Genomic DNA, 17,799 nt, shown 5'->3' with positions numbered 1-17,799 from the left:
TGGGTGGGCCTATGCCTCCCAGGCCCACGCATGGCCCCACGCATGGCCCCACGCTGCGCCCCTGCCCAGTCAAGTGAAATCTATTGATTAGGGTCTAATTCATTTATTTCAAAAATACTGATTTACTTATATGAACTGTAACTCAGTAAAATCGTTGAAATGGTTGCATGTTGCATAAATTTTTTCGTTCAGTATACATCATTTGCAAATTATTGAGCAAAAACCAGCATACTCAAGGCCCTACAGAAATGCAGTTTTAAAACCCCTGCTTTAGAGTTACCAGTTGTTCTTTGACTATGATTCCCCCCTGATCTCCTCTAGTTTACTCTTCTGTTGGATTTTGTTTCTTAAAGGCAAGAAGACAACGTTTGGATCTTTTGTGTATTTATTTGTGCATTTGTAAGGAAGCTAACACATTTCTGAATAGATTTGAACCTGGTATTATTAAAACTCTGCACAATTTGTACATTATATTGCAGAGATGTTTTGTGTCATATCTGATGTCTGGTATGTATGCTTTGCCATTATGTGTGCCAATAAACCGTGCTTAAAGATTTTTCCGATTGGGTTTCTGCAGAAATTGTATGGATTACTGTGCATTCTGTGTTCATGCATGTCTGTTTCTCCATTAATCTGTTTTCCTATACCTTTATTCTAGTCTGTCTTTCCTCGTGTCTATCAATAGGTAGCCAAAACGATATGATGTTACTACAGCGTAACTGTGCTGTATCGTAACGTTTTTCCAATGTGACAGATTGATGGACAATAACCTATTTTATGACCAATTTCTAATGTGGCTAATGTAAGCCACCCCTTCTTGATCAATATAATGAGTTAACTGGGGTCAACTGGTTCACCAATCCATTTGTTTCTCTTTGAACAGGAATCAAGACAGAAATCAATCATTCAGGCATCAGTTACTAAAGGCAGCGAAGCAGCAGGATATCAAGGGTGCGTTCGTAAATTCACTATGGCTATCTACTCCGATTTCAGAGCACTCTCGTCTGAGTGTGCTAGAGCGCAGAATAACTGATGAATTTACTAACGCTCAACACCCGTTGAATATGACCGGTGACAGTAGACATCGGCAAAAAATAGTAATTCAATTATTCCAAGCTGCACAGTTACAGTCACCAATGCTCTGGATAACATAAAAACAGCCTAACCAGCTCTGCTAGGGTGAGTAAAATGGTCAAAGTGAGGTGTGCTTTCATTTATGTCTGGAAATAGCTAGCAAGCTGGCTAACTTTAGCCAGTTAGCTTGGGTGCTTGACTACCGTTGTGAGGTCAGAACGTTCGGATCAACCCTACTCCTCAGCCAGAGCGTCCTGTGTGTGCTCTGAACGCTCCAAGAGCGAAATGCTCTGAATTTACAAATGGACAATCTGACAATGTTCAGAATTTACAAACGCCCAGAGCACACTCTGAGTGCAAGGCTGGCACTCCAGAGGGAATTTACGAACGCACCCCAAGTGTGAAATATTTGGATGGTTCTTTGTCGCCATCTTGTGGTTGTGAAAGAACATTGATTATCCAAATAGAATATTCCTATTTGGTTTGACATTCACATCAAAATGTTATTATTCCCATTGATTGAATATTGCGGTTAAATTAATTGAGATTTAATTGAAATTGTCACCTTATTTTTTTAAATTTTTTTTTACAAAAGCCTATGATTATGTGATACTTATTTTGGATAAGGCAAAATATTACAAATCACATACCTGTAGTACATATATGTGGTGAATTTTGTGGGTCTATAATCGGTGTGGATAATGTGTTTGATAAATATTTATATGATTGTATATTTTATGAATCAATCCCTGCGTGAGTATGTGGTGACGTTGCGTTGGTCTCTGAATGTTGTTACCAGCGCGGCGGCATAGTGAAGATGGCGGACTTGTTGGGGACCGGGCCGTCAGATGAAAAAGAAACCGAAAATGAGGACAAGAAGGAGGGGAAACGGCCATGGGATGACATACCAAAGTCGGAGAAAATCGTTACAACTCCAGATTTGGCGGAAACATTGGGCTTTTACGATATTAACGCTGTCAGACGGGAGCAACGTGAACGCGAAAACTCAGGTGGGTTTCCTTGGATCTCTTGCGCAGATCAAAGCGGTATCGTTTAGCTATCATTTTATCTGACCTCTTTAATATGTAGATTAATAATGCATTGGAAGCTGACGATCACACGAAAGGCATTGTAAAATACATGTCATAGTGGCACAACATTTTCTGTTATCGTTGGGCTGTCCCGACAGAATGCACAGACATTGGATTGTCTAGCTGTCAAACGGTGTTGTCATAGCTAACAAGCTGGTTTGCAAGATTGTTTTTCAATAGAGGCTTTCAGTTAGGCTTTCTCACCTTTTATATTAGTAGCCCGTGACAAATATATTTATGCTAACTGATCATTACAAATATTTGTCGTTTACTTACGACGTTTTAATTCCTGGTAATTCGCTTGCATGTCACGAACCGCGCCAAGGCACGAGACATGTACGTTAACGTACCCCATTCATAGACGCTAACTACCTTTAGTATATTATTGGGCTAGCCAACGTGGAGGGGGCAACAGTCACTAAAGTCGGCATAGACCCTGCTAACTAGCAAGATAGTGAACTACAGTATCTAGGATTAGGTAGCTACGTTCTTTGCTTAGCACAAGTTAATGTTTCTCTAGCTAACGTTACCTATGAAGTCAATGTTTGGGCTAACGTTAGCTTGCTGCCTTTTCTTTTTGCATGCATCAATGCATACTGTAACTGTAGGGCGCCGAGTTACTACAAAACGTTGTGGAATCCGGTCAAAGTAGACAATTGATTTCTGTTGGAAATCACCTTTGTTTTCAATATATCATGTTTGACAGGTTCTCGCTATTTCCAACCGACTGGAAAATATTTCAAGACTGTATGGGGTCATTTCGGGTAACGCCCTCAAGTCAATGTAAAAAGGGGGGCGGGGACCTATGCTTCACATCAACAAACAAGAACAGTCTCTGCTCACTCATGTGAGACTGTTTTCAATTCTGCATAAATTCTGCTGTTATGTATATTTAACAGCACAGCATACTCGTAGTTACTATACTCCAAAACTTCATAAGTGGGATGGTAATTAATTGTGCTGCCATTGTAGCTCAGAAAGTTTTCCTCATGCCAAAAGTCATATCTAGCAAGTGTATTAGATAATCCATTAGGGTTAAAGTGGCCTTCAAATTTCAGTTGGTTTTGTCTAGAAGGAATACAGCTATTGTCAAGATTTACTTTTCATAGCAGGTTAAGGAGAAATTACACAGCAGGTTAGGAGAATTAACGTAGTAGGTTGTGAGAAATAGGTTAGGGTTAGCTAAAATATATATTTTAAATTATACTTTTGATGTCAATTTCAGAAAAGCTGCATCCATTCTAGACATGACCAATTCAGTTGGTTCAGGTCCTATTTTTATTGTATTTTTTAATTTAACCTTTATTTAACTAGGCAAGTCAGTTAAGATCAAATTGTTATTTACAATGACGGCCTATACAGTGGAAATTATAGCATGTCAATCTTGGTGGGGGAAAAAAAAGTGGGACGCATGCCAGCAAAGCCACTACAAAACAATACATTAATTGCACTATAACGGTGACAAACGGTGCCCACAAACGGCCTACATAAAGCTGTCCCAACAGCAGTCCCAACATCTTACCACTGCTACACCTACACATCAGCGGAGCCTCTTCTTCCAGCGAAACAGCCTCATTTACTGCCTTTTAAAAAAACATAGCTGATATGGCTGACTTGCTCAAACAAATGTGGTTTCTGATGACAATTGAGATGTACAAACTATGGCATAAGGGGACGACACGCGGATAAGAGGTAATCCGTAATTTTGATTAAGACATTAATGAGCGAGCTAGGACGGACGTAGTCAATATAACTATTTATTAGCACTTTTTAAATGTATAGCGACAGAATTCAAAACATGGGCTGTTCTTACAGTGTTCTCCCTGTACACCAAGTCAGAACCGTAGGATAAATAAAGGGGCATATAAGCAGACAATGAAATATTCAATATTCAATTATTACATTTCTCTAAAACAGGTTATAGGCTACATGTGCACCACCAAGTCAGAACAGTAAGCGAAATTAAGAAGGGTAAATAGACCAAATTATTAGGGTGAGGCACATGGTCTACTAACATCTTACTACACAACATACACTTAGTATTACTTTCTTAGCTACAGTATACATATCTCCCAGTCATATTACATAATTTATGCAGAAGCATACAATACATTTTTGGACGCACCTTGTTGTGTTGTGCTCACTTGAACAGGAAGGTGGCGCGGCGGTCCTTCGTGGGAAAATGTTGTCATCAAAGTCTGGCATTCTCTGAATTTATGGTGCTTTCAAAACAACTGGGAACTCTTGAGGATTTTTTTTTATAAATAAACAAGGTCGAATCATGATGATGTCATTGATCTTCAGGTCGTAGCTATAGAAAGAGGCCGGATTTACAATTCCAAGTTGGATGACCATTTAAAGCGTATTTTTCCAGTCGGAGCTCGTTTATTCCCAACTTCCCAGTTGTCTTGAATTTACTGAAGTCAAGTTTTTGCAATTCCGAGCTAAGTTGTTTTGAGCACGGCACAAATCATGCTTCATTCACAGCATGGCCATTGTTAATGTTTTCATTTTAAACTTGGAAAAGAGCCCCATAATCCCAGATTTGGGACCACACAGCCACTCCACTGAATAACAGGCTAGTGTTTGCTTTGCAATGCTTGCAGTTAGCCACTGTCACTGATTTCTTCCAAACCACTCATTGTTAAATTTGCGATTTCCAGCTTGTTGTGTAATGTTTATGTCCAATGACCGATGAGCACTGATACATTTTATCTATAATTTCTCTTCATTATTTCTCTTCATAAGACAAGGATTAAAAAGTATTTGCCAGTAGATTGTTGACTTGATTCATGATGATGACTGCTAGCTAAGAGTTTGAAAGTATGACGTTGACATGATCAGTCTAATCAAAGTTATTGTAGATATAATGTGATTTGATGTAATTTTATCTGTGGCCAATGACCTTGAGCCTTCTTGGATGGGCACTTCCAATGTAACTATGGCAGCACCCAATTTTCTAGCTCTACCCTTAGACTTGGTGGTGATGTAGTGTCCCCATGAGTGACAGAACACTGAGCCAATCACGGTGCAACGCTCCGTATTTTCTGCTGGCTTGCCCACCACCACAGAAAGCACTGAGCTAGGCTGAAACATCTGCATTTTGGAGCTGCCTTACCCAAGAAAACAAAAAAGAGACCATGTTTGTATGCGGATTTATTAACTCGATATACATTACCGTTCAAAAGTTTTAGGGCACTTAGAAATGTCCTTGTTTTTGAAAGAAAAGCAACTTTTTTGTCCATTAAAATAACATCAAATTGATCAGAAATACAGTGTAGACATTGTTTATGTTGTAAAAAATGACTGTTGTAGCTGGAAATTGATTTTTAATGAAATATCTACATAGGCGTACAGAGGCCCATTATCAGTAATCATCACTCCTGTGTTCTAATGGCACGTTGTGTTAGCTAATCCAAGTTTATCATTTTTAAAGGCTACTCTGCCTAGAAGGCCAGTATCTTGGGGTCGCCTCTTCACTGTTGACGTTGAGATGGTGTTTTGCGGGTACTATTTAATGAGGCTACCAGATGAGGACTTGTGAGGTGTCTGTTTCTCAAACTAGACACTCTAATGTACTTGTGCTCTTGCTCAGTTTTGCACCGGGGCCTCCCACTCCTCTTTCTATTCTGGTTTGAGCCAGTTTGCGCTGTTCTGTGAAGGGAGTAGTACACAGCGTTGTACGAGATCTTAAGTTTCTTGGCAATTTCTCACATGGAATAGCCTTCATAGATATTCCATTAAAAATCAGCCGTTTCCAACTACAATAGTCATTTACAGCATTAACAATGTCTACACTGTATTTCTGATCAATTTGATGTTATTTTAATGGACAAAAAAGTTGCTTCTCTTTCAAAAACAAAGACATTTCTAAGTGACCCCAAACTTTTGATCAGTAGTGTAATAATTATTTTATTTTTTTTACATTGTTTGCAAACTGATATGTGACACATATTAATGCCAAAATAACATGCAAAACAGGCAAGCCCCTCCCCAAAAAATAATATATATTTGTATTTTTTATATTTATCTTTTGCTAAAAAAATTCACCTAAAAATGCTCAAAACAGGTGGGGCTCTGCCCTGAATGACGGGTCGCCACCAGTCCTATATGAATGGTTAGGCTACTTTGTCTTATTTAGGCAATGATTGGTTTGTCAAATTCTTTCTTTCATTTTCAAAAGAGAAATTTCCTTTCCCTCACATTTTCATTCATGTTATATTTTGTTTTCTGTGTCAGAACTTACCACAGTTAGAACACTGCCATGTATTTTGGCCATTGTGTTGATCACCAAGAGTGTGAACAGTGACTGTGGAGGGACAATAGCCATGTGGTAACAGAGCGCTAAGTGTTGTCATAATGTTTTTCCAGATCCGTCGCTGGCACGCTTCCTGTGTGCTGAGCTGACCCGGGGCTACTTCCTGGAGCACAACGAAGCAAAATACACGGAGCGCAGAGAGAGAGTGTACACATGCATGCGCATTCCCAGAGAACTGGAAAAGGTACAGTAGAGGCCCCCTGCGAACCACACACACACACACACACACACACACACAGATAACCACACAAAAAGGACAGTTCAACAGTGTTTGTTTAGCATTGCCCTTGGTAATGTTCTGGGGCATCTGGTATTTCCAGTGAAATTAATTTTCAAATTTTGTATTGATATTCACTTCGCATTTTTTATAGAGTTGACACAAATTGATATACAGAGAATAGTGTGTAGGCCTACATGGTTCTTTCTCTGTCATTTATTGCAATTGCCTATTATTGCAGCCCATAATGTTTTTTGATATGCTGTCATAGACATGAGTTGTGTTCGAATACTCATACTAACCGCACTAAGCATACTATTTGTGACGTGAATTGAGTGTATATACAGTGCCTTGCGAAAGTATTCGGCCCTCTTGAACTTTTCGACTTTTTGCTACATTTCAGGCTTCAAACATAAAGATATAAAACTGTAATTTTTTGTGAAGAATCAACAATTTGCCAAAATACGAAGTATAGACGCAGAGGACACTATTTTTGTACTTTTAGGGCCCATAATGCAATTCTTCAGAAAATGGGCGTGCCCTCACCTTTTCAGATTTGAAGAAAATGGCAGAAAATATGCAGCCGAAGTCCGACGAGAGCGAATACAAATTCATTGAACTAATTAATGACAAATGTCAAGAAAATGTTGAGCAATGTAATAAAGTAATGACTTTATAAATAAATTGTGTTACACGTTATGTTGGCTGACAATTTGTTAGCTACGCTATCCTTACGAATCGCATAGCATTCCAGCAGTATGTACCGGTATGTTAGCTAGTTACCTAACGTTAGTTGGATACTAATACATGAACTTGCCAGGCAGTATATTAACTAACTAACCAACGTTTATTGACTTGAGTATTCACATCATTCTTAGCGAAGTGGTATAGTCATTATGCGTTTCAATGGACATTGTTAATTCTGGCTACCTATTCCGATTTCGGAGCACTCTCGCACACCGTTGAATATGGCCGGTGTCAGTAAACGTCTGCAAAAAAAAGCTAAATAAATTGTTGCCTGTAGCACAGTTACAGTCACCAAAGCCCTGGATAACATAAAAACAACCTAACCAGCTCTGCTATGGCGAGTAAAATGGTCAGAGTGAGGTGTTAGCCAGTTAGCTTGGGTGCTTGACTGCCGTTGAACGCTCGGATTAACCCTACTCCTCGGGCCAAAGCGTCCAGCGCTCTGGATTTACGAACGCCCAGAGCACACTCTGTCACTGCAGATTGAATTTACGAACACACCCGAAATCGTAAAATGTTTAGCTAGTCATTTGTTATGCTAACAGGCCAGCAAGTTCTAGTACACTCAACTGAAATGATACCGTTCTTTTACAGTATACTAAAATGAACTAATAGTATTGTAACGACCCGGTATTGTGTTCTGTGTTTGTGGGTGTGTTATGGTTCTCATGGCTACTAGCAGGGGTTAAATATGTCAGGACAGAGGGAAAGGTTGGGGGGGTATGATGGGTAATCCCGCGGGACTTGGAAATGATAAATAGGGATTACTGTCTCATCTTCTCTCTCTTTTCTGTTCGGGGCCTTGATCTGTTCCTATGGGAGTAAACATTAATTAGACTTGGTATAGTTGTGTACATTCGGCATTTAGCGGCGTGGGCTGTGGCCTGAACAATAGCCCAGTTTAGGAATAAACCTGTGTTCTGACCTGCACACCTAGAGTCCGTCTCTTTTTCCTTTATGACCCAGCCGGGTCATTACATTGGTGTCAGAAGTGCTTTCGACCTACGGGACCAAGACTAGGCGAGTTAGCTGTTTAGTATAGGCTGGGTTAGCTTTAGCGTGACTCGCATCTACGGTCATGATGCTTGGGGCGAGGCGGAAAATTAAGGAAGAGTCGGACAATGTGTCCGTTGTGGGCTCGGGGGTACCCGGTCGGGAGGGTCGGGCGGCGACTGCCGTCGAAGAACTGGAGGGCCACATGGCGGGAGTTAAATTGTCAGTCAGCAAGATGGCAGAACTGGCGGGTTTTCCTTCACGCCGCTCGAGAGCAGACGTCACGGCGACGGGGATATCGACGTCACCAGGTGCGGAAATGGCCTGCTTATGTAAACAGAGATGGCAGCGGAATATTGCCATTAGCCACGGTGGCGGCTAAACTGCCAAAGTTCAATGGTCAAGGTAAATGGGAAGTTTTTTTCACTCAATTCGAGTTGTTGGCTAGAGCCGGGAGGTGGTCTGACGAGACGAAAGCGTTACAGCTTGCCCTGAGCCTGACAGAGGAGGCGTCGGAATGCCTGTTAACGCTAGCCCCGGACGAGAGGGGCGACTACGGTGCGCTAGTGGAGGCATTGGGGGGTCGTTTCGGCAGCGACGCGCAGCCCAACATGCTGCGGATTGAACTGAGTAACAAAAAGAGACTTCAGGGGGAATCATTAAAGGCGTTGGCAAGTGGTATTCTGAGCCTGACCAGGCGGGCTTATGCAACTATGCCGATTGGGGTGCAAGACGAGCTGGCACGGGACAGTTTTATTAGAGCGCTCTCTTCCACCGAACTGGGTAAGCATGTTCAGATGGCGGACCCACCATCTCTGCGGGCTGCAGTGGAGATAGCTAGGAAGGAGTAAGCTATCGACGCCGTCGAGGCTGTGTGGCTGAAGAACTGTCAGGGTCTGGATGACAGACAACAGAGACAGTTAAAGCAGCTGCTGTTGGACTTTAAAGATAGCTTCGCTTGGGGGGAAGATGAGGTAGGACAAACGCACCTAGTTCAGCACGAAATAGACACTGGGGACGCCCGACCCATTAAAATTCGGCCCCGTCGTATTCCCCTTGCCAGGAGGGAAGCAGCAGACACAGCTATTGTTGACATGTTGCGGGCTGATTTCATTGAGCCATCAGATAGCCCATGGTCTGCGCCGGTCGTCATGGTGCCTAAGAAAGGGGGTAAACTTAGGTTTTGTGTTGACTACAGGGGCCTAAATTCTGTCACCACTAAAGACTCTTATCCCCTATCGAGGATTGATGAGTCGCTAGACCACGTGAGAGGGTCCTCGTGGTTCTCCTCCCTTGATCTGCGCAGTGGCTACTGGCAGGTGCCCCTCTCGCCAGGGGCACGTGAAAAAGCGGCCTTCTCCACAGATAGGGGCCATTGGCAGTTCAAGGTGTTGTGCTTCGGGCTCTGTAATGCTCCTGCCACCTTTGAGAGGCTCATGGACAGAGTGCTGGCGGGGGTTCCGAGAGACGAGTGTGTTGTGTACCTAGACGACATATTGGTGCACGGCACATCGTTTGAGGGGGCACTGGGGGCACTTAGGCGAGTGTTAGAGAGGATCTCGGGGGCGGGGCTAAAATTACATCCGGGAAAGTGCCATTTCATGCAAAGGGAGGTGGCGTTCCTGGGGCATCAGCTGGGTGGTGAGGGCATCAGCACGATGCCAGACAAAGTAGACGCTGTGAGGGGGTGGCCAGTTCCAGGGGGAAAAAAAGAGGTTAAGAGCTTCCTGGGGCTGGCATCCTACTATCGTAGGTTTGTGAAGTGGTTTGCGGGGGTAGCGGCTCCGTTGAACCACCTTCTCAAGGAGGACACTGTTTTTCAGTGGACCGAAGAGCACCAGCGGGCGTTTGAGGCTCTCAAACGTGCCCTGATGGAGGCCCCTGTCCTGGCCTCACCAGACCCGAACCGTCCGTTCATCCTGGACACCGACGCAAGCAATGAGGGTTTGGGGGCTGTGCTGGCTCAGCGTGGTCCTGATGGGGAACACGTAGTAGCTTATTACAGCAGGACTTTTGATAAGGCTGAAAAACGCTACTGCGTGACAAGGAGAGAGCTTTTGGCTGTCGTGGCAGCAGTACGCCATTTCAAGTACTACCTGGGGGGCCTGCCGTTATTGGTCCGGAAGGATCACTCCGCCCTGCAGTGGCTTCTCTCCTTCAAGGAGCCAGAGGGTCAGATTGCCCGCTGGCTGGAGGAGCTGCAACCCTACGACTTCCAGGTGGAGCACAGAGCCGGCCTTCGCCACAGCAATGCAGACGCCTTGTCCCGCCGCCCGTGTGCTGAGGATGGCTGTGGGTACTGCGCCAAACGGGTGGAGCGAGAGAGAGAACTGTGCAGGGAGGAGGGAGTCACCGCCACGGTGAGTCAGCTGAGTGTGACAGAGTGCCGGGAGCTTGAGGCTGTGGACGTTGGGGAGTGGAGGCGTCGCCAGGAGGAGGACGCAGAGCTGCGTCCTGTGCTGCGGTGGGTGGAAGAGAGAAGACGACCGCCGTGGGGGAAGTAGCCCCTCTATCACCAGTCACCAAGGGACTGTGGGCTAAATTCACAGTCCTTAGAGTGGCTGAGGGAGTGCTCCAGAGGGGGTGGAAAAAGCCAGCGACTGGAGAAATTACGTGGCAGGTAGTGGTGCCCAAAAGGCTGCAGGGGAGCGTGTTACAGCAGCTTCATGGGGGAGTTGGCGCAGGGCATTTTGGGGTCTCCAAAACGTTAAAGCGCATGCGTAAAGGCTTCTATTGGGCCAGGCACAGGAGGGATGTTGAGGACTTTTGTAGGCAGTGCGATGAGTGTGCTGCTAAAAAAGGACCTCCAGGCCAGTCACACGCCCTCCTACAACAATTCCCAGTAGGGGAGCCCATGGAGAGACTGGGGGTAGACATAGTGGGGCCGTTTCCAACCACAGACAGAGGTAACAGGTGGATTCTAACCGCTATGGACTACTTCACCAAGTGGCCGGAGGCTTACGCTCTCCCAGACCAGGAGGCAGAGACAGTAGCTGATGCGTTGGTGGGGGGAATAATCAGTCGGTTTGGGGTGCCACAGTCTATTCACAGCGACCAGGGGAGAAACTTCGAGTCACGGGTGTTCTCAGAGTTGTGTAGACGGTTAGGCGCGGAGAAGACGCGCACTACTCCGCTTCACCCCCAGAGTGATGGGCTGGTGGAAAGATTTAACAGAACGTTAGCACAGCAGCTGGCCATCGTTACCTCAAAACACCAGAGAGATTGGGACACCCACTTACCGTTTATTCTTATGGCATGTAGGTCGGCTGTTCAAGAATCGACTGCGTGCTCCCCAGCGCTACTAATGTTAGGTCGTGAGTTGCGCACCCCAGCCGAACTGACGTTTGGCCACCCTCCTGATAATGACGACGGGGTTTTGCCTGGCCCGAACTATGTGTGTCGTCTGCAGAACCGGTTAGAAGCGGCTCACACCTTCGCAAGAGAGCAACTCGAGAACGCAGGGGTGCGCCAAAAGCGCCACTACGACTCGCGCTAGGGGAGGCACTTTGGAGCGGGAGAATGTGTGTGGCTTCACAACCCCACGCGCAAGAAGGGGCGGTGCCCAAAGCTGGACAGTGCATGGGTGGGGCCGTGTCTGGTGATAGAGAGAGTGGGGGAGGTGACGTACCGGGTGGAGGTCCCCCCACGGAGCAGGAAGGTGGTGGTCCACCGGGACCGATTGGCACCCTACAGAGGGAAGAAAACGGTAGGAAATGGGAGTGAGGTCTCTGATGTGAGCCCACGGGAACAGTCTAACGAGGAGACTCTAGCGCAACCTGAGCCTGGGATGGGGGCTGCTTCTTCGGAGGGCGCTGGAAATGACATTGGGGCAGATGAGTGTTCTGGGGGTTTACCGGTGAGAGCCACGGGAGGCCCAAGAGACTGATGCGACCTCCGGGTCGTTTTAAGGATTTTATTGTGTAACCCTAGGGGCTAGGGTTTAGAAAGGGGGGGGCTATGTAACGACCCGGTATTGTGTTCTGTGTTTGTGGGTGTGTTATGGTTCTCATGGCTACTAGCAGGGGTTAAATATGTCAGGACAGAGGGAAAGGTTGGGGGGGTATGATGGGTAATCCCGCGGGACTTGGAAATGATAAATAGGGATTACTGTCTCATCTTCTCTCTCTTTCTGTTCGGGGCCTTGATCTGTTCCTATGGGAGTAAACATTAATTAGACTTGGTATAGTTGTGTACATTCGGCATTTAGCGGCGTGGGCTGTGGCCTGAACAATAGCCCAGTTTAGGAATAAACCTGTGTTCTGACCTGCACACCTAGAGTCCGTCTCTTTTTCCTTTATGACCCAGCCGGGTCATTACAGTATGTAGTATATACTCATTAAGTATGTAGTATGTTAGTATGGGTATTCGAACACAGCCATTATTAGATATTACTGCACTGTCGGAGCTAGAAGCACAAGCATTTTGCTACACACATAATATCTGCAAAACACGTGTATGTGACAGATAACATTTGATTTGTATTTAATAAGTATGATGTAGTGTCTCTATACAATCACTAGATGGTGGTGTTGTAACATGTTACATTGATAACATGATGCAGCGTCTCTATAGAACCAGTAGATGGCGGTGTTGTTTACATTTTCAATGGAATGTTACAAAGATTCCCATAAATTCACCTCTGTAAACTCACCTGGGAATAATAAACCTCTAAATAAACAAAATTCTGATACCAGAAATAGGTAAATTTACCCATGCCTTTATTTCTCTCCTCAAAACCCCCAACCATTGAGAAGGTGTGTGTGTGTGTGTGTGTGTGTGTGTGTGTGTGTGTGTGTGTGTGTGTGTGTGTGTGTGTGTGTGTGTGTGTGTGTGTGTGTTCTGCGATAGCTACTATTCTGGGACTACTTTTAATAAACTGTATCTGATGTTAGAGAAGCTTCCATTGAAGAACACTCTCTGGGTTCTATTGGATAAATAACTCTCCAACCGTGTTATGGAAGGTGATGTAAAGACATAGCAAGTGGGTTTCTTCAATAACATCAAAGGCTGCACTGAAATTTAACAATACCGCTCCAACTATCATATTTTAACCAATCATCAGTCATCTGAGTCAGTGCAGTACAAGTTGAGTGCCCTTCTCTATATGCATGCTGAAAGTCAGTAGTTAACTTGTTCTCTGAAAAATTGCAATGTGTTTGGTCAACAAAATTCTCTCCATCAATTTACTATGAATAGGCAGCAAATTGATTGGGCAGCTGTTAGAACCAGCAATGGGTGCTTTACTATTTTTAGGCAGTGGAATTACTTTAGCTTCCTTCCACGCCTGTGGACATGCACACTCCTTTAAGCTTTGGTTGAAGATATAGCAAATAGGGGTGGCATTCTCAATAGTTTCCCATCAAGGTTGTCTGTACCCGGTGGCTTATCGTTATTGATGGATAACAATAGTTTTTCCACCTCTACCACACTAACTTGACCACATTCAAAACAGCAATCCTTCTCCTTAATTATTAGATATTTTATACAGAAATATGATGGTTCACTGTTCAGCAATTCTTTGAACCTGGGGCTGTTGCGGTGACTGTATTATCGCCACACCGGCAGTCATGAGTCATGACCGGAGACCAATTCCACTTGACCATCGAGTCATGGTAATCTCCTCTTATGCACTCTGGACATGCATTCAGAACCCAACTTGGTAACGACCATCTGGTCCTAATGGCCTGGTACTCAGCGCTCGATTGTCTCTACCCATTAATACAACTGCAATCGAAAATCACATCAAACACTTATCATCAAAACAGTATCGTGCTTTTTAAAACTCGCCTCACCTTGATAGATCAATTTAAAGAAAGAAGTTCAACAACAGGTTGAAACTGAGTGGAAAACATGGTCGTTGTGGATGTTGTTTCAAAGATATACAAGGAAATGGACAGTGCTTTCTAAGGTGATGATTAATTCAAAACATCCATATGTTTATTAGAGCTTATGCTTATGCATACAGTACCTTCGGAAAGTATTCAGACCCCTTTACTTTTCCCACATTTTGTTATTCTACAGCCTTATTCTAAAATGGATTAAATAAAAATAAAAAACTGCAATCTCAACACACTACCCCATAATGACAAAGCGAAAACAGGTTTTAAGACATTTTTGCTAATTTATTACAAATAAAAAACAGATACCTTATTCACATAACTATTCAGACCCTTCAATAACCGGCTGACAAAATGTCATGACCGCCACAGCCCTAGTAGAACGCAATGTGATTTTCTGGGACAGGGATGGCTTTGCCAAACTTCTGCGTTTTCCCGAACAATGCTATCTGTGGACAAGCAGAGACTAGTTCATTGAAGTAAGCTCAACCTGAGGTGTGTTCAATGGGGAACATGCTGGCAGGGATAGTCACTAAATGGAATTGTTGTTCTAAATTGAACTATACAATTGTTCAATTAATCATAAATCTAGAGGGCTCTAACTGTTTTCACAGTTCATTTCTTAACAGCTGCATGTATTTTATTTGCCCTAAACATAACCCTTTTAAATTCAGGACAAAAAGTGAATTGCTTTACTGCCTTGTTGCAAACAGGATGCATGTTTTGGAATATATTTATTTTGTACAGGCTTCCTTTTCACTCTATCATTTAGGTTAGTATTGTGGAGTATCTACAATGTTGTTGATCCATCCTTAGTTTTTTCCTATCACAGCCATTAAACTTTGTTTCTGTTTTAAAGTCACCATTGGCCTCCTGGTGAAATCCCTGAGCGGTTTCCTTCCTCTCCGGCAGTTAGGAAGGATGCCTGTATCTTTGTAGTTACTGGGTGTATTGATACACCATCCAAAGTGTAATAACTTCCCCATGATATTCAACGTCTGCTTTTCATTTTTATCTTTTTACCCATCTACCAATAGCTGCCCTTCTTTGTGAGGCATTGGAAAACCTCCCTGGTCTTTGTGGTTGAATGTGGGTTTGAAATTCACTGGAGAGGGGTACAAACTAAAAGTTAAGTGGTATGAATACTTTCTGAAAGTACTGTAAAAATCAAATGGACCACAACCTTAACATCATTGCTATTTTTCATTTGTAATTTGCCCTCGGGCAACAGTGCTCGCTCAGACCTTCACACTGAGACTGAACATCAGTGTAGATCAGTCATCACCTAGCTTAATCTACATCCCCACTCCAACCCTCACTGGTTAGCCATAGCATTCCATGACCTGGAGATCTGAGGAATGTGTGTAAACAGATCTAGGTCTAGAAGCTCTGCCTGAAGTAGGCTACAATACCTGAAGAGAGCAGTCAGGGACCGACCAATGAAAGAGTGACTTGTGACTCTCTTTAACCAACCCAACCCCCACTACTCACTTCCTGGTGGGAAACGGGAAGAGTTGCAACACCATCACTACTGCTGTTTGTGAGGCTAACGCAGGACTTACTGAAGCTGGCACGCGCTTAATAACCTCTCTCATCATGAGATGACTGGTCTCAGATGGTATTTGCTATTTGAGAAGGTATGTGTGGGGTTCATGTTTGCAGGCTTTTTGCCCTTTTAACCTTGCTTCCTCAAAAGTTGCATTTTAGGTGTATATTTTCATTTATCTTCAAACGTTGTATTGAGTGTGATGTGTAGACTGAGACAATTCCTTTCAAGGTGAAAGCTAATCATTACATTTTGAAAACCATTGTTTTGTAAAAATGGGATTGAAATGGATTGTTTTTTTTGTAGCGTATTCCTCTTTTCGTAAAATGCAAACCTCTGAGAGAAACCGGTGGGTCAAGTCTGATGTGTGGTGTTGACGTATGACCTCTACCAATGTTTTTTGATTATCATAGAATAATATGCAGCCAAACAAATGGCTTAATACTTAGCCTAATGTGTGTGTGTGTGTGTTTTAGCCTGTTGCCTACCTCAATCTTGCTGTCTCATACCAGGAAATTTTACACTACATTCAAAGTAGCACAACTCAAGTCATCTTTGAACATGCCAATAACCTGTAAAAATGAAAATATGCCACGCATACTGTAGACACACACACAGTGGCCATGTTTAACCTGTGTGTGTGTGTGTGTGTGTGTGCTCGCATATAGTATTTATAGTAGTTAGTTCAGTAAACATGAAAATGCTATTTGAAAATCTACTATATGGCTTGCCCTGTGAAAAATGAAAACGTGCCATTCTGTATCGAGAGACCAACAAACACTGACGCTTTTTAAACACACACACACACACACACACACACACACACACACACACACACACACACACACACACACACAGTTACTCTATTTGTAGGTGTGATTGAGCAGCCATGTTTTACATGTGTGTGTTGTGTTCTACCCTGCAGCTGATGATCTTTGGCTTCTTCCTGTGTCTGGATGCCTTCCTCTACGTGTTCACTCTGCTGCCCCTCCGAGTGCTGCTGGCCCTGCTACACCTCTTCACCCTGCCCTGCTGCGGCCTCCGGTGAGCCCCCCCCACCACACACACACACACGCACACACACACAGACTCTCTGGGTCGTGATAGAAATGCAGTGAATAGATCTGAAATGCATGTCTACCAAATGTATTTCTATCTGAACGTTTCGTAAATGTGTGCCCCGTTGAACGTACCTCTGACACTGAGGAAAAAACACTGCATGATTACATATGAATTAAGGGTGCTACGTGACCACTACCATATCTATCTATAACATAAATGATTCTTTGTTACAACAGAAGGGATTAATAGGGCAGTATGTATAGGACTGTCTCACCCAGTTTCCCCCCAAAATAGGCCTAGTTCCCCAAGTGGGGCATAATCCTAACTTTGAGTATTTAACTCAAACGTTCACAGAAATCACACCCTGATATCAATGAGATTTGCATGAAAACTGGAGTTGCTCATATCTCTAGTTAGGATTCGGCTTTTCTGGAGACTGATCCGTACGTTATCTAGGTTTATACTCCACAGTAAGTATTGTTCTCACTCAGTTTGCCTGTGACTGGTCTGTACAAAGATCACTCTCTTCCCTTGCCTTCTTTCCCTGCAGGGCAAACGTATGCCCCTACTGCAATCGGAGCAGGTATGCTCGTCTCACGCCTGCCACAGCTTCATCATTTATATTTATGATTTCACCATCTCCATCTTGTTTATCCTGATATGCAGCTTTGTGCTGTATTCTTCATGCTCAATGCAAAAGCCACTATTAGTAGTGTTCACAAACAGGGCTGTGCTAGCCACGGCAACACGTACACTAAATTGTACGACTTCCCTGCAAGTGCCCAGATACAGGGCCTATAGAAAGTCTACACCCCCCTTGGATTTCTTCACATTTTATAGTGTTACAAAGTGGGATTGAAATGGATTTAATTGTCATTTTTTTGTCAAAGATCTATACAAAATACTGTAATGTC

General features: G+C 43.7%; 1 protein-coding gene across 4 annotated transcripts in view; it reads left to right on the top strand.

The window, feature by feature from the left end:
* The first annotated feature begins 1,848 nt into the window (after positions 1–1,848).
* tapt1a (transmembrane anterior posterior transformation 1a) overlaps positions 1,849–17,799 on the top strand; it is a 38,413-nt gene continuing 22,462 nt past the window's right edge. Inside the window, exons 1-4 of one of the 4 annotated variants that reach the window (XM_014199264.2) lie at positions 1,849–2,084; positions 6,537–6,667; positions 16,749–16,867; positions 17,436–17,468. In XM_014199264.2, the coding sequence (XP_014054739.1) occupies positions 1,892–2,084; positions 6,537–6,667; positions 16,749–16,867; positions 17,436–17,468 (476 nt within the window). In that variant the 5' untranslated portion in view covers positions 1,849–1,891. Of the gene's footprint in view, positions 2,085–6,536; positions 6,668–15,761; positions 15,915–16,748; positions 16,868–17,435; positions 17,469–17,799 lie in introns of those variants that run through there. The other 3 variants (XM_014199265.2, XM_014199266.2, XM_014199267.2) reach the window with 3 other exon arrangements.

The sequence above is a fragment of the Salmo salar genome, chromosome ssa05 (assembly GCF_905237065.1).
Source record: "Salmo salar chromosome ssa05, Ssal_v3.1, whole genome shotgun sequence".
Taxonomy (NCBI): Eukaryota; Metazoa; Chordata; class Actinopteri; order Salmoniformes; family Salmonidae; genus Salmo; species Salmo salar.
Note: the sequence above shows the minus strand (reverse complement) of the source record. Positions and strands in the feature narration are given on the sequence as shown.